This window comes from Rhinolophus hipposideros (genome assembly GCF_964194185.1).
Source record: "Rhinolophus hipposideros genome assembly, chromosome: 15".
Taxonomy (NCBI): Eukaryota; Metazoa; Chordata; class Mammalia; order Chiroptera; family Rhinolophidae; genus Rhinolophus; species Rhinolophus hipposideros.
The window spans coordinates 5197550-5222763 of record NC_138061.1 but is presented as its reverse complement, the minus strand read 5'-3'; the positions used below and the strand labels follow the sequence as shown (position 1 = coordinate 5222763).

The window sequence follows — 25214 nt, the reverse complement described above, 5'->3', positions numbered from 1 at the left end:
TTTACTGGGGCCAGCCCGGTGGCTCAGGCAGTTAGAGCTCCATGCTCCTAACTCTGAATGAAGGCTGCCAGTTCGATTCCCACATGGGCCAGTGGGCTCTCAACCACAAGGTTGCCGGTTTAACTCCTCGAGTCTCGAGTCTCATGAGGGATGGTGGGCAGCGCCCCCTGCAACTAAGATTGAACATGGCACCTTGAGCTGAGCTGCCGCTGAGCTCTCTGATGGCTCAGTTGGTTGGAGCGCGTCCTCTCAACCACAAGGTTGCCAGTTCGACTCCCGTAAGGGATGGTGGGCTGCGCCCCCTGCAACTAGAAAACAGCAACTAGACCTGGAGCTGAGCTGCGCCCTCCACAACTAAGACTGAAAGGACAACAACTTGACTTGGAAAAAAGTCCTGGAAGTACACACTGTTCCCCAATAAAGTCCTGTTCCCCTTCCCCAATAAAATTAAAAAAACAAAACGGTTTTACTGTCCTACTAAAAATATCCCATGGTTCACCTATTCATTCCTCCTTCTTTCGCCTGACACCTCTGGCAACTGCTTATCTTTTTACTGTCTCCATAGTTTTGCCTTTCTAGAATGTCATGCAATTGCAATCATACAGATGTATCCTTTTCAGACTGGTTTCTCTCACTTAGCATTATACATTTGCGATTTTTCTATGTCTTTTCGTGGTTTGACAGCGCAATTCTTGTCATTGCTGAATAACATTTTATTGTAGGATATACCTACAGTTTCTTTATCCATTCACCCTTTGAAGTATCTGTTATGAATAAAGCTGCTGTAAACATTCTCATACATTTTTTTAATGTAGATGTAAATTTTCAAATCAACTGGATGCGTAATTGCTGGGTCATATGATAAGACTATGTTTAACCTGGTTAAAAAAAAAACCCTGCCAAGCTGTCTTCCAAAGTGGCTGTACCATTTTGCATTTCTATCAGCAATGAGTGAGAGTTCCTGTTGTTCTGCATGTTTGTCAGCATTTGGTGTTGTCAAGTTTTGGATTTCAGCCATTCTGATAATGTGTGTGGTGGTATCGTGTTGACGTTTTAATTTGCAATTCCCTAATGACTTATGTTGAGCATCTTTTCGTGTGCTAGTTTGCCATCTGCGTACCCTCTTTGGTGAGGTAGCTATTCAGATCTTTTGCCAGTTTCTTAATTTGGTTGTTTTTCCTGTTTTGATGAATTTTCAGAAGTCTGTCTATATTTTGGATAAAAGTCCTTTATCTAACATATTTTTTTTTTTTTTTGCAAATGTTTGTCTAGTGTCTTAGTTTTTTATTGGCAAATGTGTTAATTCATTCTTGTCCTTTTTACTGAGTATACAGCTTCATGCTGACAGCTACCCATTTCTCTTCTCTCTGAAGATGTTACTGTGTTGTTTCCTGGCTTCCATTGTTGTCATTGAGAATTCTGTTATCCTGACGTTTCTTTGTAAGGGGATATGTGTTTTCTAGTTACTTTCAGGATCTCGTCATTACTTTTGATGTTCTGTTGTTTCATTTCTTGTGTGTGTCTAGGCATGTTTTTCTGTTTCTTTTTCTTGCTTGGGATATGTTTCCCTTCTTGAAATTGTGACTTTATATTTTTAATTAGTTATGGTGCATTTTTCAGTGATTGTTTTTTAAATGTTGCCTCTCCTCCATTCTCTTTGTTCGTCCTTTCTGGAACGCTGATTAAATGTATGTTAGATCTTCTCATTCTCTTTTCCTAACTTCTACCTTATATCCAACATTTGCTTTATTCTGGGTGTTTTAGATAAATTATTCAGATATATAGTTATCTTTTCATCTCTGCTTACTTCACCATTTAACCTATATAGATAGTAGTTTGTTTTTAAAAATTGTGTTAAAGTCACATGTATTAACTTGCAAGAATACCTACCAGTAACCTGTTTCTATGCTAAAGAAATCTTTAAAGTTCCACCAAGCTATTGCCGGTGGCCACCTCCTGGGAGGGGTGGGAAGTGAGTGGAGGTGGGGTGGGTAGGCTATGAGATAACTTTTATTTCCTGCTTCAAAATTTCTGTATTGCTCAATTTTTTTAAAAAACAATGAGTAGGTATTGCTTTTATATATTAAAAAAAATAATGACATCACCATTTTGGAAAAAAGTGTACTTAATCGAGAGATTTTAAAAGGTTTCCAACATCTGAATACCTATCTTTGTTTCTCAGTTGAGACAGTACAGCATGCTTTTTAGAGCCCATCCGACTGGATGGCATTTATTACCTTCATTACTAGTTGAGGTGATGCTTGCATGCTTTACTCGTGCCCATTTCCATTTGTAGGATTATTTTGTAATTTCAGTTTTGAAAGGGACACACATTTAAATACTACAGTAAGATAGTGTGAATGAAAACAAAAGTTTGTGGTTTAAAGCTAATTTCAAGTAGACTTCTCCTAAATATTTTTAGGAAGTTTAAAGAAAGAGTTGGATGGGTGGGGAGGAAGAGGGGGAGAGGAGGGTGAGAGAAGAGTGGGAAGAGTTTGAGGAAGGACGACATTGGAAAGGGTTGGGGAGGGAAGCATTACCTGATGGCCAGATGAAGACTGGCTGTGATCAAGCTGAGATGAAAGCTCTGCATTTGTAACAAGTGCAGAGAGGGGAAGTCAATCTATTTTCAAGCTGTTTCTGCTGCGTTGAGGAGAGACTTTTTGAAAGGACAACTATAACGTAGTAGCTGCTTTTGAATTTTATTCGTTGAACAGGTTTAGTTACCATTTACAACGAAGGGTCTGACAATCAGTCTTGGCTGTTAAGACAAGCTTGGAGCCAAGAAGCAGATGAATATGAAAACAATCCCATAGGAGAAGCAGGGGATTTCTTACAGGACAATATTCTGATAAATGCAAATAAGAATGACCGTTATTTATACTTAATACCTGATTTATGATCCTGGTTTATTCCCTACTGGCTGCAAAAGTACAATTTATTTTTTTTTTTGTGTGTATACCCTGATAACTTATTTAGAATGAGTGAGTTTGGAGAGATTTATGGTAAAAAAAAATATTTTTATATGGTAAATTCATCCAGCTCTTCTGTTTATTCTTTTTAATTGAAAACCATTGCAGAAAGCTGTTGGAGAAGCAGGGATGTGGTTATACATTATAAACGAACCTCATTTGGAAGAGCTACAGTACACAGCAAATATGTATTGATAATATAACAGGACATTACAAGGTTTTCATTAATAAATTACAACTCTTAAAGATTCCTATTTATCAGGTATGTTGACGGTGAGGGTGAATTTTTCTCTAGAGGCCTTAATATTAGTTGGGTTACTCTCTTGCTCTCAAAATTTTCTGATTCATTGTTAGGCTTGGATTTGCATCAGGGAAGTTTGCACTGTGTGTTACCGTGAACTTAAGTGGAGTAACGAGTCCTTTTTCTTTCTATAAATGTTCTTCATGCTCTTTCCGGACTGCATCCTTGGGGCATGAGCTCAAATGTCTGGGCATTTTGGTCTTTCTTCTTTAGAGCAATGATCACATTGTAGCAATTTGTTTTCCTTTGGTCTCTCGTTTAATGTCTGTATCTGCTCCGAGACTGGAGACTCAATGAGAGCTGCAGCCGTCTGTCTTGTCCTGTCCTACTCTCAGTACTCAGGAGAGCACCTAGCTCATGATAGCGTTAAAAAAAAAGAGAGAACCAAAGAACAGGGAATGGTTAGAAAAACGGATATCGGCAGGATGGGGAACAGAGAAGGAAAATGGCAGTTGAGAGAAATTTAAGACGATAATCCCTGATGAAATCACTCTTTATATTACAAAATGTGCTAAAATATGTAGGATTTCAAAGGTTTTTGTGTCTGAGATAATTTGAAGTAGAGGTTTTCTGGATACCCATTTATTTGGGAAATGAGTAAGACAAGAATAAGGATAGAAATACATCCATCCATGTTGTACCTTGTTCTATTCTTTTATTAAAAAGTTCAGGCATAAAATATATAAAATAATGTTAATATTGAAGTCTTGCCACCCAGCTTAAGAAACAAAATGTTGCCAATAAAATTATTTTATTGTCATTCCATTCCTTCCCTCCTCCTCTTGATGTAGTTTTGTTTTCTCAAACTTTACGTAAACTGTATAATTCTGTACATATCATTTCACAACTTGCTTTTGTTACTCAACCCCTCCTCCCTAATTTATTCATGTGGATAAATTTAGATCCAAATAATTTTAACTGTTGTACAGTATTCCAATGTATGACTGTTTATAATTTGTCCAATCTTCTCATGCTGGCCATTTTGGTTATTTTTAATTTCTCTCGAATGCAAAGTTGCCATGAACACAGGGACTAAAGTCAGGAGCAGAATTGCTGGATGATCCAGCATGCACTTCCCAAACTTTACTCAATCCTGGCAAGTTGCTTCCCAAATAAATTTCCCAATTTTTACTTCCACTGGCAGTTTGGGAGGTTCCACTCTTCTTCTCTGCCATTGGCGGATTTCAGTCGTCATAAATTTGAGGATTGTGATCTCTCATCATTTTAATTGAATCATTCTGATGATCAGCGAGGTAGAGTGTGTGTCGCTTGCAATCATGTCTGCTGAATTGTTTGCTCACACCCTGTAGCAGTGAGATTTTCTTAAGAACGTACATAAGCAAGGCAGATGCACTGTGAACATTTTCCTATCACCACTGTTAAAATATCCTGCCATTTTTAGTATAAATACTTGAAACGTCAGTGACCTGCTCTGAGTCAAAAGAATATGAATAGCACATTGACTTTTCGTAACTGATTGCGAAGGACTTTGCCATTTTACAGGGAGTCATCGTTTGTTTCCATTGAAAAGCTCTGACGCTTCACACCAGGCAGCCTGTGGGGAGGCGCACAGCCTGGAGTAGGGACCCGGGCTGAGTCCCCTGCTCCACGCACGGGTTCCGTAGCCTTGAACCAGCTGCTTTCCCTCTCTGAGCCGGGTCTCCTCCTCGCTGGTCCTCACCTGTAAACTGAGAACGTTGGGTCGTTGTGAGATTTAGACATGCTATTGACCGAGCACCCACTACAGTGCCTAGCTCAGAGCGAGCCCACAGTGATTGTAATAATTGATAATTATCATAATTATTGTAATTAGGGAAAAGAAATATCTTGGAAACACATTTCCTCCTCTGCCCACTACATATTACCCATGTGGGATTCCAAGCAGGGTTTCCAGGTAGCAAAAAGTATAAAGGAGGTGAACATTTTCAGAAGCATTACCACCACCTTAAGTTTGTGAAGCCCCTTATGCATTTCAAATCGCTTTTCTATATTTTATCTCATGATTTCTCTCTGCAGTAAATCTGAGAGGGAGGCAGGGCTGCGATCCTTATTTATCCCCTTGTGCCTGAGGAAAGTCCGTGGTGGAGCCAGGACGAGACGCCATGCTTCCTGAGTCTTACTCTAGGAGGTGTTGTCTTTTGTTTTTCTCGCTTATTAGTTTAGGGTGTTTTTTTTTTGTTCAATTTTCGATGTCTGAATTGATTTTTGCCCTCCAACAGCTTCTTAGCAAAGTAGTGAGAAGCAGCTTTGAGCAGTTTGCATTTCATATTATTTTCTTTCAAAAGATACGGATGCTTGTGAATAAAATATAAGAGAAGTTTCTAAGTAAATTAAAATGTTTCCGATAGAGCGTATATTCTCTGCTCACAGGCTCCACTGAGACTTGTTCCCCTGATCCTTCAGACCTCACTTAAAGGCCCCTCAGCTCTAAGGTGAGCTGAGGTCACCCCCCTGTTAGATGAGGACTTCCTGTGGGCTCCCTCTGCTCCCTCCGTTCCCCACTGGCATGTGCCGGGTGTGTACTTGTGTGGTGTCACGGTCCCCTCTGGTCTCTTAGTGCCCTCCCCTCCTCCATCTTGGCTATGCTGTGCCCTCAGGATACAAAGTAAGTGTCCCACAAATGTGCTGAATGAATGGATGCAAACTTATTCCCTGGGAATAAATGTGATGCTTGACATGAAAATGGTCGATACATTGAGCTACAGTGTAATTAAAATGTCTCATGCTATGAAGCATGCACACTGACTTATTCTTGATTTATTTTTTTATCGATGTTGTTTCTGTCATATGCATGTAAACGCAGGGAGGAAGAATCTAGGCTTTTGATTTCGTGAAGAATATGTAGACACGCACGGTTACATTTTGTTTTGTTGTTCTTATTCAATGGTATAACAACAAAAAAATTTACCAAAAAACAGCCGTAAGTTTGCCACAGTAATTGTCTTCCATTTTCCTAAAATTTCATTTCTTCTATGTGCCTCTTTTCACTTGCTCTCATTATAATCACAGTGTCTATGCAAATGTGTATTCCCTTAGCACGCCAAATGTACCTTACATTAGTACATATTCTTGCATGTGTGTTTAGTGGCTAAAATATTCTTGCATTTAAATGATGTACCTCAGTGTATGGAACAAATTCCACATTCTTGGACGTTTAGGTTGTTTTTGCAGATTTTGTTGCTGTCAGTGATGCCACAGTGATTCTCTCGGTTTTGGTTTCACGTTATCATTTATGTGTGTATGGATGTATTTAAACACAGGGAGGAGGCAGATCACACATAGAGAGGTAAAGGGCATGGCTCGGCAGTCGGGGTACCTGGGTTTGAGTCCTTGATTTGCTGTTTATCAGATGCCCTCCTTGGCAAGTTATGGGACTTCTGTGTGTCTACAGTCCATGTGTAAAGTGGGGAAGGAAATTCTAGTACTTCATCAGGTTATGAAGATTAAGTGATACATGTCAAGAGATTGAAACATGGTCTGATTCGACACGAAAGCTCATTAAAATTTAGTTCTTCAATAACCCAGGGCTGGGGGAGGGCTAGGGGTGAGTGGAAGCCCGGATGAAATGCGATTGGCTGAGATTCTGCGGGACAAAGAGGCTGGTTGCCAGGTACAAGGGAGTTTGGACTCACTGTACTGTTACACTTGTTTAGACGTTTGAATTTTCTTTTTTTTTATAACGAGAAGTGAAAGCACACACAATACAAATACATTTTAGATTTTTAATTTATTTTTTTGGTTTTGAATTATTTTTTTTGGACATGTTTCTAGAAGTGGAGTCCCCAGGTGGGATATTTTACAATAGGGTTGAATATGGCCAATTGCGCTAGTAAAGGATTGTTTAATGTATGGTGCTATGCATAAATCTGTAAGTAAACCAGTTTTATCACGGTCATAAACAGCATAAGGTATTACTATTACATGTTTTCTATCCAATATTATGAATTAAAAGGTGCTTCAGTTATTTTAATTTCCACTTTTTTATTAGTAAAAGCTTTTATTAGTAAAAGTTTGAACATTTTCCTAATTGTGTTTGCTAGTGGTTATTTAAAAATTTTTAAATTATCTACTTCTGTCCTCAGTCCTTTTATCTATTAGGGTTTTATAGGATTCTGTTTTATCAAAGCAATATAATAAATAGTTTGTTATTGAACTCATGGTAGCTGTCTTATTTCACTTTTAGGTGAAAGGAGAAATTGTCATCCCTATGTGGCTATGTGATATATGATTGAAAAGTTCCCTCTTCCATATGTATTCACGGCAAACATAGTTTTTGATACTTTAGGAATCCAAGATGTAGGAATGATTATGATCTCCATGTCACGTTGATTTGGAATAAATATGTTTTGGATTTATAGTTGCTGTAAATAGATGGTCAAGCGATGATGAATGGCGCTGAGGTGACAGCCACCACTGTTCTTTATGTAGCGTCCCCTCAGTGTGCTGTCATCGTCATTGTTGACCATCTGCCACCAGAGGCCAGGCTGCAGAAGTCCCTGGTCAGTGAAATTTGACCTCCGTAAATTTACAGGTATTTTGGGAAGGACAAGGAGCCCACCATTCCGCCTTTATAGTATATTCGCTACCAATACAGAATACAAGGAGTATTCTGTATTGGTAGCGAATACACTAGCCCCCCCTCATCCGTAGTTTTGCTTTCCACGGTTTCAGTGACCTGCGGTCAACCCTGGTCTGAAAATATGAAAGTGAAAGTCCCAGAAATGAACAATTCATAAATTTTAATTGCATGTGGTCCTGAGGAGCCTGATGAGGTCGCACGCGCCCTGCTCGGTCCCACCTGGGATGTGAATCACCCCGTTGCCCAGCGTCTGTACGCTGTACACACTGCCCTCGTCGGTCACTCGGTGGCCGTCTGGGTTAGCAGCTCGACAGTCGTGGGATCACAGTGCTTGTGTTGCACTCACCCTTCTAGTAGCCTAACGCTAGGTCACAAGACAGATGTCCTTCACCTCCCTTCATCTCACCATGCAGGCTTCGCGTCCTCTCACATCATCACAAGAAGAAGGGTGAGTTCCGTATAGGAAGATACTTGGAGAGAGTGAGAGAGACCTCATTCACATAACTTATTACAGTATGTTGTTATAATTGTCCTATTTTTCATTATTGCTGTTAATCTCTTACGGTGCCTGCTTGATAAATTAAACTTCGTCATAGGTGTGTATGTGTAGGAAAAAACAGTATATATAGGGTTCCGTACTATCCACGGTTTCAGGCATCCACTGGGGTCTTGGAACGTACCACCTGCAGATGGGAGGCGGCGGGGACTGCTGTATGCTCACATTTGCTTTCTTCATCATTTCCCGCTTTTCGTGGTGTTAATCGCAATTCTAATTCCAATACAAAGTATGATCACAAGTTCTCTCTGCAGCTTTACAAATGTGCTCAACTGCCTATCATTAGGGTACTGAGTAATCTGATGCTCTTACGGACGTTCCTTATTATGGGTCTTATGGGGTGGACACATTTCTGTTATATGATTACAACCTATATTTTTAAAAATTTAGGCTTCTGGGTCCTCGTATTGTACAGTGGTTTACTTAAACTTTATAGCATTTTGTGTTTAAACCTATAATTTATGAATGATAGCTTTTCAAAGTGGATTTCTGGTGTACTGAGAGCTGTGTTTTATGCCATCTTCGTGGCCATGGGGACTGAATAGTGACAGTGTACGGAGCCCTCTATATTTCATGTTCCTGTTATTTACTCCTTGACAAACAGCAACAGGGGCATAAAATTGTTTTATTTGTTTTATCAGATTTGCATAAGAACTTTCTTACAGAAAGCTTTTATGGCACACAACACATATATAAATTATCTTATAATTGTCCTTTTGAGGTACACCTTGTGGTTTTGTTGCTGTTTTTCCCATTTCATTTTTTGGAAAACTTTTTAGATCAAAAACATATGCCAGGATGGACAGAGCCTACCAGTTGTTTAGAGGATCCATGCAAATTGAAAGTAAGGTGTTTTTTTGTTTTTGTTTTTGTTTTTGTTTTTCATTTTTGTTAGCAATCTTTAGAAAAACTAAAATTTTAAACCTGAGTTTATGACATGAGATTATGTGATGGGCTAAATTTGGACACTGGGTATCAGACTTAAAAGAGACAAGCAAAAACACCTTTTGAAAGATCTGATATTTGCTTATAATCAGAAAAAAATAGAGTTCTAAAACTTCTGTGTAACAAGTAGCATCTAAATTGTGTCTATGAATATGTCTTTGTGGGGGGTTTTATACATTTTATAAAACTTGTATAAAATTTATGGACAAAATCTCCAAAATAGTGTTTCTAGTGATATAAGATAAACACAAATGTGGATATAGACGTTCTGGTTAACTAACTTTAAAAAAAAAGCTAAAAGGTCAGCTTTTGAGTTTTTAAAAGGTTGATTTTGGTCACCTGAGGAGAGATGCATTAGTTGTCATACAGCTAGTAGGTTCGTTATGGGGCAGAGCAAGTCGGGGCTGGCGTCCAAGGTATACTTACCTCCCTTTGTGATTCTAGCTTCACCATAGAACTTGGGGATGATAAAATTGAAAATAGAGGAGCTTGTAAACTATTGTTTGTGGGGTGGTAAATGAGGGTAAATGGGGTCAAATATATGGTGATGGAAGGAGAGTTGACTCTGGGTGGTGAGCACACAATGTGATTGATAGATGATGTATGACAGAAATGTACACTTGAAACCTATGTAATTTTACTAACCATTTTCACCCCAATACATTTTTTTAACTAAAGTCTATTGGGGTGACAATTGTTAGTAAAGTTACATAGATTTCAGGTGTACAATTCTGTATTACATCATCTATGTATCACATTGTGTGTTCACCACCCAGAGTCAGTTCTCTTTCCATCAACATATATTAGACCCCGTTTACCGTCTTCTGGAGCCCTCCTCCCTTACCCTCTGGTAACTCCTAAACTATTGTCTGTCTATGAGTTTTTGTTCCTTCATTTGTTTGTCTTGTTCTTTTGTTGTTTTCAGTTTTATATACCACATATCAGTGAAATCATAGGGTTCTCTGCTTTATCTGTCTGACTTATTTCGCTTAGCATTGTAATCGAAAGATCTATCCATGTTGTCACAAATGGTCCTATTTCATCTTTTCTTACCGCCGAATAGTATTCCAATAAATTTTAATTAAAAAGAAAATAGAGGAGCTTGTTCATATCTTGGCAGTGACCTCGAGCTAGCATACTTTCCTAATACGATGTGTGTTCCCTGCCCTCATGTAATCTTTTTAGATTTATCTATGAAATGTCTCCCTCATTGTTTCACCCACATTCTGTAACCTTTCCCCCAGCTGTTACTGCCACCACTTCCCCCTCCACATTCCATGCTGAATGTAAAGAAGCACCTGGCTGGCTTCCTACCCATGCTCATAGTGTCGAGCTGAACGTCAGCCAAACCTCTGTGCCTTCCTGGCCTGCATGGACGGTCTCTGTGACCTTAGAGTGTCTTCCTTCTCATGACTAAGTCCCTGAGGGTGACGTCCCTGACCCCTGTCACTCCTCCCTCCTGCCTACAACAGTCCTGCACTTTACTGAACAATCACCTTTCATCATTGCATTTTCTCTTGTCAAGTTTTCTTGCCCATTTTTAAATTTCCTTGGGATTCAAGCTGGTTCACAGTCTAAATCTGATTTAAAGTAAATGGTTTGAGGAAATCTGGAAACCTAACTAATAAATAGTAGATTTTCCAGCCTACATCTACATTTTCTTTCTCTGCTCCTAAGAGGCAAAATGGTACAGGGTTAAAAGCAGGGACTCCTGAGCCACACGGCTGTGTTTTAAACCTGGTTCTTCTGCCAGTTACTGCTGTGTGACCTTGGCAAGTTACTCAACCTCTGTGTCTCAGATTTTTTATAGTGGAGATAATAGAAATCCTTATGGCATTTAGAGTTCTGGTGAAGGTGAAATGAACAAATAACTGTAAAGCATCCACACTGGTGACTGGCACACAGTAAGTGCCATATAAAATTTGCTGCTGCTGTCCTCCTGCTCCCAGCAGCTGGACCTGGGACTTGCCGCCGGTTCTGTCATCTGTCACCGAGGCTCAGCGATGAGGCAGGTCTCTGCTCCTTGGCATAGAGATGTGTACTAGTGACCTCTTCACATACACATTTTAAGACCCTAAAAGCAACATACTAAAATATTAGCAGGTCATCATGAAAATACCAGAACTTTTATCAAAGAGAAAACACAAGTGACATGAGTGCACCGTTGTGAGAAGTGAAACACACCTGGCAAGTGACCCTAGGCTGGCCAAGACCCAAGCGAAACAAGTTTGGTCTCATGCACTGTTTCTTTTTTGGCCACAGAAAACAGCAGCGCCTCCTTACCTGATGATTAGACCCCGTTTACCGTATCACCCTCCCCCGGCTCCTGTCTGGCATCACCAGCCTCCTGCCAAACGCAGCTCCTGCCTAAGTGGAGATTTGCATGGTGATAAGTTTTGTTTCAAAGTGAAGACAACGTGGACAGTACGGCTGGTCAATGCACTGTCCTTTGGCGTTCTCAGGAACACCCCGTCTGCGGCTCCACAGCCCTGTGTCCAGTGGGGTTTTGCTCACACCCATCCCTGGTCCTCGGAGAGGCCACAGTGGGGAGGAGGGGGCCACTGGATCCCTCTGGAAAAAAGAGTGACAATAAACCAGCTTCTCAAACACCACACCGCTCTCAGTGTATGGGACCCGGAAGGGGTACTGAACAGCAGAGGAGGGTTCTGACCTGGTCCCGAGCCAGCAGCTGACAGTGGGCACATTGCCAGGCCTGGTGGCCATGGATTTTCTGTGGCCGGTGCCAAGCTCATGGACAGAGGTCTCTTGTTGTCTGCCTGCATCAATGATTAGTAAAGAGCTGGCATGGGAAATGCTTGCAGAACAGGGAATATTATCTTTTTCCTCCTCGTAGAAATTCATGGTGAACCATTGCTTTGTCCCTTTTGAAATTTGGCATTAATTTTGAATTTCTTGCCTATCTTGATTTCTAGTGGGATTCTAGACCAGCTATCTTTGGATAAAATAATACTTGGCTTCTACTTATATTGAGGATAATCGATAACAGTCTAACAATCCTGGTCTTTGAGTAGTTTTAGAGGGTTCTGAAAACAAAATGGGTTGTTCAGAGATGCTGCCATGATGTAAGCATATGCCATCGTTATACTCACCAGCCAGAGGGGCTGGGATTAAATGAGATGATTGACGTTGACAGGCCAGTGTCTGGCACATAGTAGGTGCTCATTAGTTCCTTTCCCCACATGTACTTATTAGTATTTAGAACATCGAAATAGGTTACTCTAAGAAAACCAACAGTCCCATAATGGTAATACGTATCATTTATTTTGATAGTTATTTTTAAAAATTAATATTTCAAATATACTGAAACTAAAAATCCTAGTATACTCGATATACCATATAGGCTTAAAAAGTTAACATTTTGCCATATAGTCTTAAATTCTTAAAGAAGTGAAACCTCACAGGTATATTGGGAAGTCACCCTCCCTGCGCCCATAGCTCAGTGCCTGCCCCGGCTTCCTTGAGATAACCCTCTCCTGGTGGTGGGCACCTTTCCTGTCAGTATTGTTAACTTCTACTACATACCTATGTATTCATTAATAATATATAGTGTTTGTTGTGTGTTCTACAAAGTTGCAGAAGCAGTATAATAATGTATCCTTTGAACCAGTGTGTTTCCCGCATTCATTTGAAATTTATGTTGGAGCTAGAGCTAGTTTCTTTCAGCTGCTGTAGGATTCCATAATTTATTTAAGGATGTTATATGTATTATTTAATTATCATAGAACACTTTGAGGTAAGTGTTTCTGACTCAGCTCCAGAACATGTATTCAAATCCAGGTTTATCCAATCCCGTGATGCCACGCTTTCGATAAATTTTAGGAAAATAAATTTGGGGAAAATGAGCTTGCAGACTGGCTCCCACTGTATCTCTGGGATCTGCATGTAAAGGAAATCTGTGGTTGTCTGTCCTCCCGGCCTGCAGGCAAGACCAGGGCAGCCCCCACTGACTCCCTCAGGGGGGCCTGTGGTCTGCAGGGAGCAAAGCGTCAGCAACTTGAGACGTTGGTTCAAGGGGCGTACGAGATCCTTTCTGAGTAGCCAATGTGGTAAATCAGTGATATTTTCGAGACCTGAAAGGCAGGAGGAAAGGGAGAGGTTTTTAAAAAAGGGTAAGATATGGAGCCAGCCCTCAAGGAACTTAAAATCTAGCAGGAGAGATAAAACTCTCATGAAACAGAATAAGCACATGCTGTCTAACTTGGTACATGCCGTGCTGCCTCCCCCTTGTCATCTTCTGCAGAAATGGGACGTTTTGTATTTTTTATTCATTTTGATTTTTCGTTCAACAATGCCTTCTAAAAACCCTTTCAAGGCACCCTGTATAGAACCAATTTAGCTTTTAACGGCTGCATAATAATATTCCATGCTATGAACATATCATCATTTATTTAAGCATTCTCTTATTACCAAGTCTTTTTTTGTTTTTGGCTGTAAACTGCTAACAACATACATAGCCTCATATATGTCTGTGTCCTCTGTGCACTGGTGGTCTGATTTTTCTGCAGGAGAGATTACCAGGAGTGCCATAGCTGGGTAGGAGGGTCTATGAACTTTTAATTTTGATGCCATGTCGCTTTTTAAAAAGGCTATAATTCATTTTCCCTACCACCAATGTATGTGAGTATCCTTCCCGACGTTGTCACTTCCAATGGTTACCATATCTTGTCGTAAGAGTCTGAGTGGATGTAAACTTCTACCCTGTTATCAGTTTCTGGGGCCTCTAGGAAACACGGACATCTTTTTGGACATTACGTTGGTCATTTATTTTTGCTGTTTTGGGCACTGCTCATCTTCTGCCTGGCTTGTTAGTAGCCTGTGGGTTTTTTCCTTGGTTAGTTTGTAAAACTCTTGAGTTGTTTCTATACAATAGGTACCAACCCTTTGCCATTTGTATTACAAACTATGTGGAACAGCTGTATCATCTGTCTCTTGCCTTTGCCTGCCAGCCAGTTCACTGAAGGATTAGAGTAGCAACAAGTTTCATGAGCTCAAAGAACAGCCTAATTAGTCTGCGAACCCACCTGTGCCCGCGACCGAAGTCTGACCTTGACGGGTATGGTACAACCTGCTTGCTGAAGAGCGTGCTCGCTCGTAGCACCAGCTGAATGTGCTGTCACTTAAGCTGTTCAGATGTTCTTCCCGCAACAGAGAGGAATACTCACTTACCTGTGTGCCCGATGTACAGGAAGGCGTGGTTAGACCCCCGAGCCGCCACAATGCGCTCAGCTGGCCTCTCTTCCTTATGGAAACGGACTCCTGAAATCTGTATCATTCTTTTCTAGAATTCACACCGTCCTCGAGGCCTCACCCACCTGTAGTGGGCAAAGTGACTCATCACAGCATTGAATTGTACTGGGATCTGGAAAAGAAAGTGAAGCGGCAAGGACCTCAGGAGCAGTGGTTCAGGTTCTCAATTGAAGAAGAATACCCCAAAATGCACACTTACGGTATCATTTATACGTAGGTGCAGCGTACAATTGCTTAACATTTTGCTTTGCTTTCCTGATTAGCTGGGATGGTTTCTATTGTCCATAAAATGACTCGTTTTAAAATTAAAGAAAAGAATGAGTCAGCATCATTTGCATTCATGCTTTTTATGAATTATAATCTTTGGAAAAATAAGCATTAGCAGTAGCTTTGAAACTAAACCCTCCATACCTTTGAGAGCTTCTCAGCCTTCTGAAAGAAGAGCTTCTAACGGTGTATTTTTAAAATCCAAAATGTAGAGACAGAATGAAAGGAGAGTTTGATAAAATTAGATGAGATTCCCATCAGGCTGTCTGCCTTGGACAACTTCTCCCCCTCATGCCACACCACTGTTCCCTTCTTAACTCTTTCCAACCAACCTGCTGTCTCAGTCTGAACCAGGCCACGCTGGTTCCCACGTTGGCACCTTTCTTACTGCCTTTCCCTTCTGTTTTATACATTTCCTTCTGTTTTTATACGGCTGGCTCCTTCACACCATGCAATTATCAGATCAAATATCCCCTCCTCAGAAGGCCATCTGGGGCAGCCATTCTTCCACCCAGCCGCTCTCTCTGTCATGACCTTGTTTAATACGCCTTGTAACGTTGAACTCCACTGGAATTATTTCGCCTGATCGCTTGTTCATTTTTCTGTCTCTCCACCAGTATTGAAACTTAGCAACAGGCAGATTCCTCCAGCCTCACACTCTATTCCCAGCTCCTAGACAGTGTCGGTGCATAGTGGACCCTCAAAATATCTGTTGCATGAATAAATAAGTAAATGAATGCAACAGAAGTGATTCAGAAGTCATTCCTTCTTAGTCTTCATTTCAACTCGTGTTTCTCCCCTATGACAGCTTTACCACTTGCAAAATGACTCTGTGTTTCAGGAACACCAAAACTGAGATACAAATATGGTTTTAAATTAAACTTTAAATATTTTGGTAATTGCAGGTTCATATCTAGTTGCAATAAGCAATACAGAGAGAAGGAAAACGGATAAATGTGTGCCTTTTCCCCGTTTTCCCCAATGGTTACGTTATGGGGGTACTGGGGCTGGGGTGGTCAAGCTCTAGAACAGTTCCAGCATTTTCCTGCCTTTCCTCAAGGTGGCGATGTGATGAGGGTGTTGCCGTCGGGGGATTCACACGGCGGCTTCAGCTCTCACCTGAATGATGCGATCCCTGAGAGTTGACCAATAGTTCTAAAAAAGGAGTGGGCATTTATCTGAAATGTACTTACCACCTGAAAATAATTCCTGACCTGGCTACTTGAAAATGTGACTTTAATCATGTCATGCATTCTGTTAGGTAGTGTCCATCTAAAAGCAGGAATGGTATTATAAGTATTCCCCCTCCCCGCCCCCCCATTTCCCTCCTACCGTGAGCTGTGTGTGGGCTCGGCCCAGCTGGGCTGTCCTGGATCCCCCCTTCCTTCCTTCATGCTCGGCTCCGTGGCTGGGAGGCCAGGTAGACCTCTCCTGGAGAGACCACTGCTACGTGCACCGGCCTCCCGCCCGAGCTGTTGTGTTGCATTTTCTCCAGAGACCAGCCTGCTGTCCCTCTGGGCCCAGCGCTTGGGTGGCCTGGCGCTGCAGGGCTGGCAGCAAGGCCCGCAGACCTCGGCGCGAAAGGCTCCTGTGAGATGCTCGCACTTGCTCAGAGAACCAGGCCGCGCAAACCTCGACACTAGGTGGCACAGTTAGACCGCGTTCATCTTGAACTTCTGCTCCATCTGTCGCTGGCTCGCTGGCTCTGCGTTGCCTTAAAGCTCGCAAATGCCTTTCTTCAGAACAGCGATTATCGGGAACACCTGACCTTGGGGTTCTGGATGCGAGAGCTTCCTTCCAACCTGTCAGCTTCTGTTCGGGTGCCCCCCGTCCCCCCCAGTCTTGAATCCGTGGAGCCACCCTTGACTTGATGTCTCCTCACAGCGAGTTATCTAGTTTTCTGGGCTCTCCCTTTGCGAGTTTTTCCTGGACGCCCCCCACCAAACCGTGGTGTTTCCTGTGTAAGCTCCGTTCTCTGACTGGTTCGTTGCTGTGACCTCAGTTCCTGCAACTGCCCAGAATATTTGCTGATTGGATGGCGTGGCCTTATTCCTCTTTTCTTGCCTTCTAGCCCATTGTTCTCTCTTGACCACATGAATGTTCTTTGGAACCTTCCTTGTGTCAAATTGTCTTCAGTGGGTCACCAGTGCTCGAGGATTAAGGAACACTGATGAATGTTTCACACCCATGACAGTTTGCCCCACCCCGCCCTTTGTGTAGCCGCCCACGAAGCCTACTTACTGCCCGGTGACTGTGCCTTGACTTTTTCTACACGTGTTCCGTTGTTTTCCGTGTTTGGACAAATTTCACTTCCCCGACCCCCGCTCCATCCTTGTTCTGCTCAAGTCAGATCTACCTCCTTCGAGAAGCTCCTCTCACCATCCTGTCTACCTCCTTGAAGTTCCTGTGAGAACTGGTGCCCATATCATGCATTTTATTCATTCAGTCAGCATGCACTGACTCTATGCCAGACACTGTTCTGCCTGCTGGGGGTACAGCACTGGACAGACAGACAAAAACCCCCCTTTCATGAGGAGGCAAACAAAAGGTAAATAAAATACATAAGTACATGGAGAGGGGATGTCAGATCATGGTAAGAAACAAGGAGAAAAACCCTGGGAAAAAAAGTGGGGCCTTAGGGGAAGGTAAGGAGGGCTTCACTGAGAGGGTAACATCCGAGTATGAAAGCAAGTGAGGCCTATGTGGGGCCCGTGAAGAGACAGAACATTCCAGGAAGAAAAAATAAATAACACGTGAAATCAGATGGGGCCTGGTATGTTCCAGAAACACAGAGGAGTGGAGTTAACAAGGAGCAGAGTCACGGGGGGTGAGGGTGGGAGAGGTTAGGGAGGCAGTGGAAGGGAGCTGCTGGGGGCTCGTGGGCTGCAACGAGAACTTTGCTTTTCCTTTGGAGGGGTGGGAAAGCCCCTGGAGGTTGTTAAGCTGAGGAGTGGCGGACCTGACTTCTGCTGTCCGAGGACTGCTGACTACTGAGTTAAGATTGGGCAATAGGAGCCAAGGCAGCAGAGGCAGGGAGGACTCCTTAGGAAGCTGGTGCAGTAATTTCGGTGGGAGATAATAGAACCCAGTGGGAACAGTGGTTGAATTCAGGGTATGTTTTAAAGATGAATGTGAAAAATTTGCCGGTGGACCAGGTATGGGATGTGAGCGAAAGAGGCCAAGTGAGACTGCGTTAATGTCAACTTCAGAATCCCAGTGGCTTAGGACAGCAGTAGCTCATTGTGTTGGCCGTGGCTCCGTTCCACCTTCTTCCCTCCACAGCCCAGGCAGAGGCCGTGGCCCCTGCCTGAACATTGTCAGTCATTGGGGCAGCAGGGGACAAGTGCATGGTGTGACGCCTGAGAATGCACACTTCCCTTCTGCTAATGCTTCATTGCTCAAAGCAAGCCATCCATCCATGTCTGAGGTCAACAGGGCATGATGTAGAGTCCTTGGGAGGGCACCCAATATTCGTGAACAGTAATCAGTCTTCCACAAGTGGCACCAAGGTTTTGGCCTGAGCAGCTAGAATGACAGGTGGGGAGACTGCAGGTGGAGCAGAAGCTCGGTTTGGGACTAACAGACATTCACGTAGAGATGGTAATAAGGGAAGAACGGGCCAGGGGAGAGCCTGGGCTGGAAAAATGCATTTCAGAGTCATCAGCGGGAGCCTGGGTTGCAGTGCGGGGGGCGGGAGCACAGAGAGAAATGTGGTAGCTGAGTCCTCCGGCATGCCAGTGTTTAGTTTCTTATGTTTCATGTTTGCTCAACTCTTGCATCAAATATTTGCTTATTGACTGATAACAAAAAGGAGGGTATGCTTTGTACTTCGTATGTTTTGCTTCACTGTGGAAACAGTTCGATGATTCTTTCACTCTTCAACCTACCATGCCTGGGCAGGGTAAAGTGGTGTCTCTCCCCAGACTCAACAAACCGCTTCTGTTAGTCACCCTGTGTGTGCATGGTAATCACAGTGTCACGCCCGAGTCTGTGCAGTCCCCACTGCACGGCCCCCCAAGGGGCCATGTGCCCCTGCTGTGTCTGGTTCTTCCTGTGGGGCCATCTCGATTGCTGCCTGGGAGCCTCCAGGCTCCCCCAGAGGTGTTCAGTTACATCTGTCTTCTAGAACAGGTCTGTTATTTCCCTTTCCAGGGGTCATGAAGGTGCCATTTGCTTGAGGGTGATCTCATGATCTTTATTAATAGCAATATTGGATTTTATGGGGAGCACTTTTGGTTTTCTTTTGGTCTAAAACTATGTTAAGTCTGTGACACCTGGCATTGAATTCCACTGAGACTTGGGTATTATATTCTCACTGAGCTCCTGAGATCTTTGCAGGCGTCCCAAATTGTTGAGGGTTCAGTTTCTATGCTTCAAGTATATATAGATACAGATCTATGCTCACAAAACAATAAAATCCACCTACTCATGAGACTGTTTGTCCCAAGCTGATAGAGTTCACTTTTTTTAATTATTATTATTTTTTATCCCTTGCAGCTTTTCTGAATATTTATTTTTGTTTCAGAGCATTTTCTTTGATGATAAATGCATTTATATCTATTTTTAACACTTTTCTGTGTTTTGGTTTAATTCAGATGTTTCTGTTAATGCTGTTGTTATCGTTTGTTCATTCTTTTTTCTCCCAATTTCCTTTTTGTTGATACGTGTATCAGTTATCTATTGCTGCATAACAAACTACCCTCCAATTTAGGGGCTAAAGGTAAAAACCAATCACATGTTTGCTCCTGAGTTTATGGTTTGGTCCAGGTAGGAATGGCGTGTCTCTGCTCCTTGTGGTCTTGGCTGGTGCAGCTCTGCTGGGGTGGCGTCCCAATGGCTTCACTCACGTGACTGGTGCCTCTGCTGGGGTGTCTGGGACAGCCAGCGGCTGACCGGGCTTCTTTGTCTCCCTTCATTGTCAGGTGTCTTCCAGTGACTGACCAGACGGCCGCTCCCTCCAGCGGGAAAGTTGAACTTCTTTACAGGGTGGCCAGCTTCCAAGGGAGCAAAAGCAGAAGCTTCCAGGCATCTTAAGGCTTAGGCCTGGAACTGCAGCACACGGCCACAGCCCATCCTGTTCGAGGAACGAGACTCTAGCTGTGGGAAGAGTAACATGGACCTGCAGGAATTGGGGGTGGAGGGGGGTTGTTGGAGGCCACTCAGATTGACACTCTGCCACATGTGCCTTCTTTCGGTGAACAGAACTGTGATTCAAGTAGCGATGGTATCAGATGAGAGGCTGCATGCCCAGCAGAGAGCAGGGGAGCACAGACGAGGGGCAGAAGTACCTGAGGACCCCTCGCCCCTTCATTGGCTCTGTTAGAACTATGCCCAAGAGGTCATTTGGATCTAGGTGTCTGAAGTCACCTGTGATACAAAAAAGAAAAAAAAATCAATGAGTGTTTAGGACTTTATTTCAGCTTAAAAATTGACATTTTGTATAAACCACAAAGCTAGAGAAGCCCAAAGGGGAAAGGGTCTTTGTAAATCTTTCCCAGTGTGCAAACGTGGCTCTCCGGGCCTCAGCACACATGCGGACTCTGTCACCTTTGCTCTCACCCCCAACCATCTACTGCCCTGCATTACACGTCCTTCCAGGCAGTGGTTCTTGCTCAGACAGGCTGTCTGCCAGGGAAATGCCTGCTACTAGAGGACACGCTTCTGGGCCCTGTCTGCACGTCACTCGTTCCTCACAGCTGAGGAACTTGCCTGCTGGGTGAATTTGGGAGATGAAACTTAGAAGACCTCTGGGTTCTCTCAAACTATCCCCAAGGAATCTGCTCCCTCTAGAGCACGTGAAGGGTCTGCTCTCTAGCCACGCATTGGCCACATGCCTGCTCCTTGGGGGAAAGACTGCTTTCTAGTGGGGTGTGGGAGTGCCTGCGTGAGGCTAACGGACGAGGTCTGAGCAGACCCACTTGGCTCAGGTCTAAAGCTATGTTTCAGGTGAACTTTCCTCAGAAATGATGCTAACTTCAGTGCTGTCATTTCAGCCTGACTAAGCTGTCACTTCTTCACTTTCCTTGACCCCCTCTTCATACCATTCACCAGCAGGAGATGGAGTCAACTCATGTTGACAGGTTCGTCGCGGCCCTGAGCTGGTCCAGGCTGCGTCTCCAGCCTGGCCCAGCACCTCACAACTTAGGGGCACTAGATGTGTTTCTTGCGTCATGTGGAATAGAATTCATGTATAAATATTTAGGTTGCACATAAACATCCTTGAAAAATTAGTTGTGAATTCCAAAGTATGATTTTGGCCTCTGTAGAGGTCTGCTGAGAATGAATGAAAAATTAGAGACAGAACATGGAGAAAACAATGGTAAGCTTGGCATCCAAGGAGCTCTGGAGTGTTCTGAATGGAGGAGAGAAGGCTGGTTGGATGATGAAGCAGGAAAGAAGAGATGGAGACACACAAATACACACTGACACCCCCCCCCCCCCAAGATACACACACACTGACCCTCCTCCCCCAACACACACATACACCGACCCACAAAAGGTAAGCCTTTAAGGTATAAGAAAAGAAAAAATTAGATAAAGGAACTGGAAAGATACATGGAATTGAGTCAAATGCCAGTAAAGGTTTTTGGCAGTAATGGGAAGCTGAGGTTTTGGGCAATATTGGGAAATGCTGACTTTTAGAGACCTGATATCCTAGAAAGAGTACTAAGTCAAAGCCAGGCCCTGGGACCTGCCTCCCAAGCAGAGGGATGGGGACTTGTCACCAGGGCTGGACCCCAGCCTCTTCAGAGCAGGCAGGGAGATGGCCTACCAGTACTCATTTCTTGGTGCTCATTTTACAGGCTTCGAATGATGAGACTCCATCCTTCTTCCCTCCTCAAGCACACGGATTTCCATTGCTAGCACGTGATCCGTTTTCTGTTCTATGAGTGTTTAGCGTCTGTTTCCCGCAAACTTTTTTCTAGATGAACTTGACCTGATGTTAGAGTAGTTTCTTGTATGCTGCCTGACTCCTCAGCCACTCTCTGAGTTGCTCACAGGCTACAAGCAATCATGTATTTTATTTCTTTGAGCCCTTTCCCTGTAGTATTTATTATGTTGCCTACAATAGATATGCCGCCGTCAGTTAGACAGCCAGCTTCACCATCCACTCAAAGACCCCACTAGAAAAATGTGTATATACTATTGGACTGCCTGTCTGATCTCACAAATGTGAAACTCGGTTAATGGAGGGCAAATATCGTAGGTAAACATGATGGTTTCTCCAAAGTACAAAGCGTGCCAGCTGTGTGTCAGCACTGGGCTAGCACTGTGGAATAGAGAGGGCACGTGCTGGGGACAGATGGAGGGGTCACTTGTGAATTGTCTTCTGTGCAAAGACTCTCACGGTCTCGTGTGGCAGATGGACAACCGCCTAGATCAGATCTGTGCTGAAATAGACAGCGGTTGAAGTTGGCTGCCACCTGCTCTTTTAATGACTATCAGAGAACACCAGTGTGATCCCTGGTGTCACCATGTGTGTCTCTTCTGGTCTAGGGGATATGCAACGAAGCACGTGGTGGAAGGTCTGGAACCTCGGACACTGTACAGATTTCGACTGAAGGTCACCAGCCCATCTGGAGAATATGCGTACAGCCCCGTGGTCACCGTGTCCACAACCAGTGAGTAACAAACACTCTGACTTACTTGTGTAAAGACACATGAAGATACACCAAGGTTGTGCTGATGGAAACATCCTGCCTTTTGCCCAGCCTTACACGAGGAAGCAGGAACTATTCTATTTTTAAACGCTGTGATGACAGTGCAACAACGGGGCCTGGCCATCGCACAGGGACATCTAGCAGTGCTTCCACCAACGGGAGGTCTGTTTTTGTGCCAGCACTGCCCTGTGGGTGCACATTCCGTACAAAAGGGTGGGGTCACTCCTCTTAGGACATGGGCCAGAGGGGCGTGGGTTGAGCAGGCGTTCTCCTACGGAGAACCAGTGCCTGTTGCCTGTTCTCAGGTGATAGACAAGGTCCACTCAGTGTTTTCTCCTTTGCGGACAACTTCGGTGTGTGTGTCTTGATTTCTGATTCCCGGGGATGCTGTGAGTGAGGAAGAATGAACAGCGATACTTCTGTGCACAGAATGCAGGAGAGTGCCACACAGAGGTGGTGGTCAGAGCTGGCCACGCGCCTCTGACCCGTGCAGCCAGTGCCCAGGTCAGACTAGGGCAGCAAATATTCTTCGTGATCGGTATTTTAAAACATTTTAAAGATGTGTGTATATCCCATAGCGTCTTTTAACTAGACTGTTGTAAAGACTGAAATAGTCAGAAGTGATCTTCCTGGCTCACTCTGAAAACACAGTTCTTTTTGCAGCTGTACAAAGAAAATCTTCCTCTTGTGGGTAAAAAGTCATTTTAAAATGTTGTTCAATGTGGCATTTGGCATATATCTCTATCTCTATCTCTATTTCTATCTCTATCTCTATCTCTATCCCTATTCCTCTATCTATTTTTCCTCTTGTGGGTTTTCATTTTCTCCTTTAGGCATTTATTCATGGACGTTTTTGTGTGGATTAAACGTAATTCAGATTTTGAGTCAACCTATAATATCTTCAGTTGCAAACAAGGCATTAGGGGACCGGATCTTAGTTTAGCAAACTGAGAGTTTAGTTAAAGCTGAGAGGGGCGATGCTGTACACATTCCCAAATGCTCAGCTAGTTTCGTGAAGAAACAAAATTGCAGAGGAGACTTTTGAAGTGGAATGGTCACTGATGGAGATGCTTGCCAGTCAGGAAAGAGGGCTTGTCCCTGAAACGGGCGACTTGGAAAGCATTTGCTTTTGTATGAAAGGCATTGGGCTCCTGGAGCTTTGAGGGGAAAGAAAAGAAGGCAAACCAGCAGAACACAAGTTAGTTCTTGGCGTGTGGAGGGAAGACAAGGGGGCAGGAGAAAAAGTTGGCAAAGGGAGCCTATCATTTAAACAGAGACTCTTGGGGACACTGGGCCAGGATGCTGTGAGGCCTCCGTGCAGCTCCCCCGCCCCCCCCATCCCCAGCCACCTGCAGCCCACCCCCACACCCCTGCCCCTGCCCTCTGGAGCCCCTCACGTGGAGCTCCCCCATCACCAGCCTGTGGGCCGCCCCCTCCAGTCCTGCGCCTGTAGAGCCTGCTCCAGGGCCAGAGTGGGGCTCAGCGTCAGCCCATGTGCCTTTCCCTTCTCTGCCGTGGACTTTACCTTGTCCCCGGGCACAGAGCTGTGCCTCACCACCTCTAGCAGTACTTTTTGCATCTCATTTTAGGTCTTTATCTTCTTTGTCTCCCAACTATTTGCGTGCTCCTGAAGAGAGGGGCGATGGGTCAGTCTGCATGTAGACGACCCTTCATAAATGGGGGTGGACGGATGGCGAATGGAAAGGCGTAGAGGCGGCCTTCAGCTCGCTCTCATGTCTCTTGGGAGCTGGATCTGTCTCCCCCCACCTGGACCTGCAAGGAGAGGGTGAACTGGATGCAGAGGTGACCTTGGTGAGCCTCAGGCGGTCACTGGCGTCCTTAACATGTCAAAGCCAGGGCGGGGTCTTCCGGGCTTCCTGCCAGACTCCACATGCAGGCAGTTCTCCATTTGGAGCGCTTTGGGAGGTTAGAAACCATAGTACCCGTCTATCAGCTGACAAGGGCTCTGCCTGCTCCTTGCCAAACTGGCTTCCCAGAGGCAGCTGTGAATAACTGGCTCCGTGGTCCAGGGGGTTTGTCACGGCAGTCCACGGCTACCGTGGGCGATTACCCAGGACCGACTGCAGGGGCAAGGGCATGCTGGAGACTGGGCTTCTGGTGATGACCCCGTGAGCTGGGATTCCTGAGCATGTCGCTGGCAGGTCACAGCACAGGTGCTGCTCTGGGGACGCGGGCTCAGCCTCAGGGGCGCCCCTAGTGGTAAGGTTCGGGTACACTCTTTCTTCCCCCTGACCCCTGCTCCCTTAGCTCTTGTTACATTTACAATATCCAAAGCAAACTCTCTTAAGGAGGCAGACCATGCTACACAAAGAATTAAAAATATGCACATTGTACAGAACAAGTGAAAATGCTTCTGTGGGTTGATAATTTGCATTCAGTTTGAAAGTGTTTTATGGAATTACAAAAGCATGTACTTTGTTTGAATAAAGAATGCTCGGTCTTTTTTTTTCCCAGGTAAAGTACATGAGACTCTGGCTTAAATGAGGCATGCACTTTTAATCAGTTGGGTCCTTAGAAAGAAAGAAAAACAGCTGGTGCTTGTTAATTGGCAAATATCTTCTCCAATGGGCTCATCATTTATTCACTGCTCTTAGTGGAGAGTTAGCTTCCACCAGGAAAGATGTTACCAACACATTATAATCTC

The 25214-nt window shown here is 43.9% G+C and overlaps 1 protein-coding gene across 1 annotated transcript in view; it reads left to right on the top strand.

The window, feature by feature from the left end:
• The window catches only part of FANK1 (fibronectin type III and ankyrin repeat domains 1), a 71482-nt gene that overhangs the window by 30484 nt on the left and 15784 nt on the right, over positions 1-25214 (top strand). The window contains exons 2-3 of the mRNA XM_081074234.1: positions 14657-14834; positions 22386-22510. Coding sequence (XP_080930360.1) covers positions 14657-14834; positions 22386-22510 — 303 coding nt within the window. The remainder of the gene's footprint in view (positions 1-14656; positions 14835-22385; positions 22511-25214) is intronic.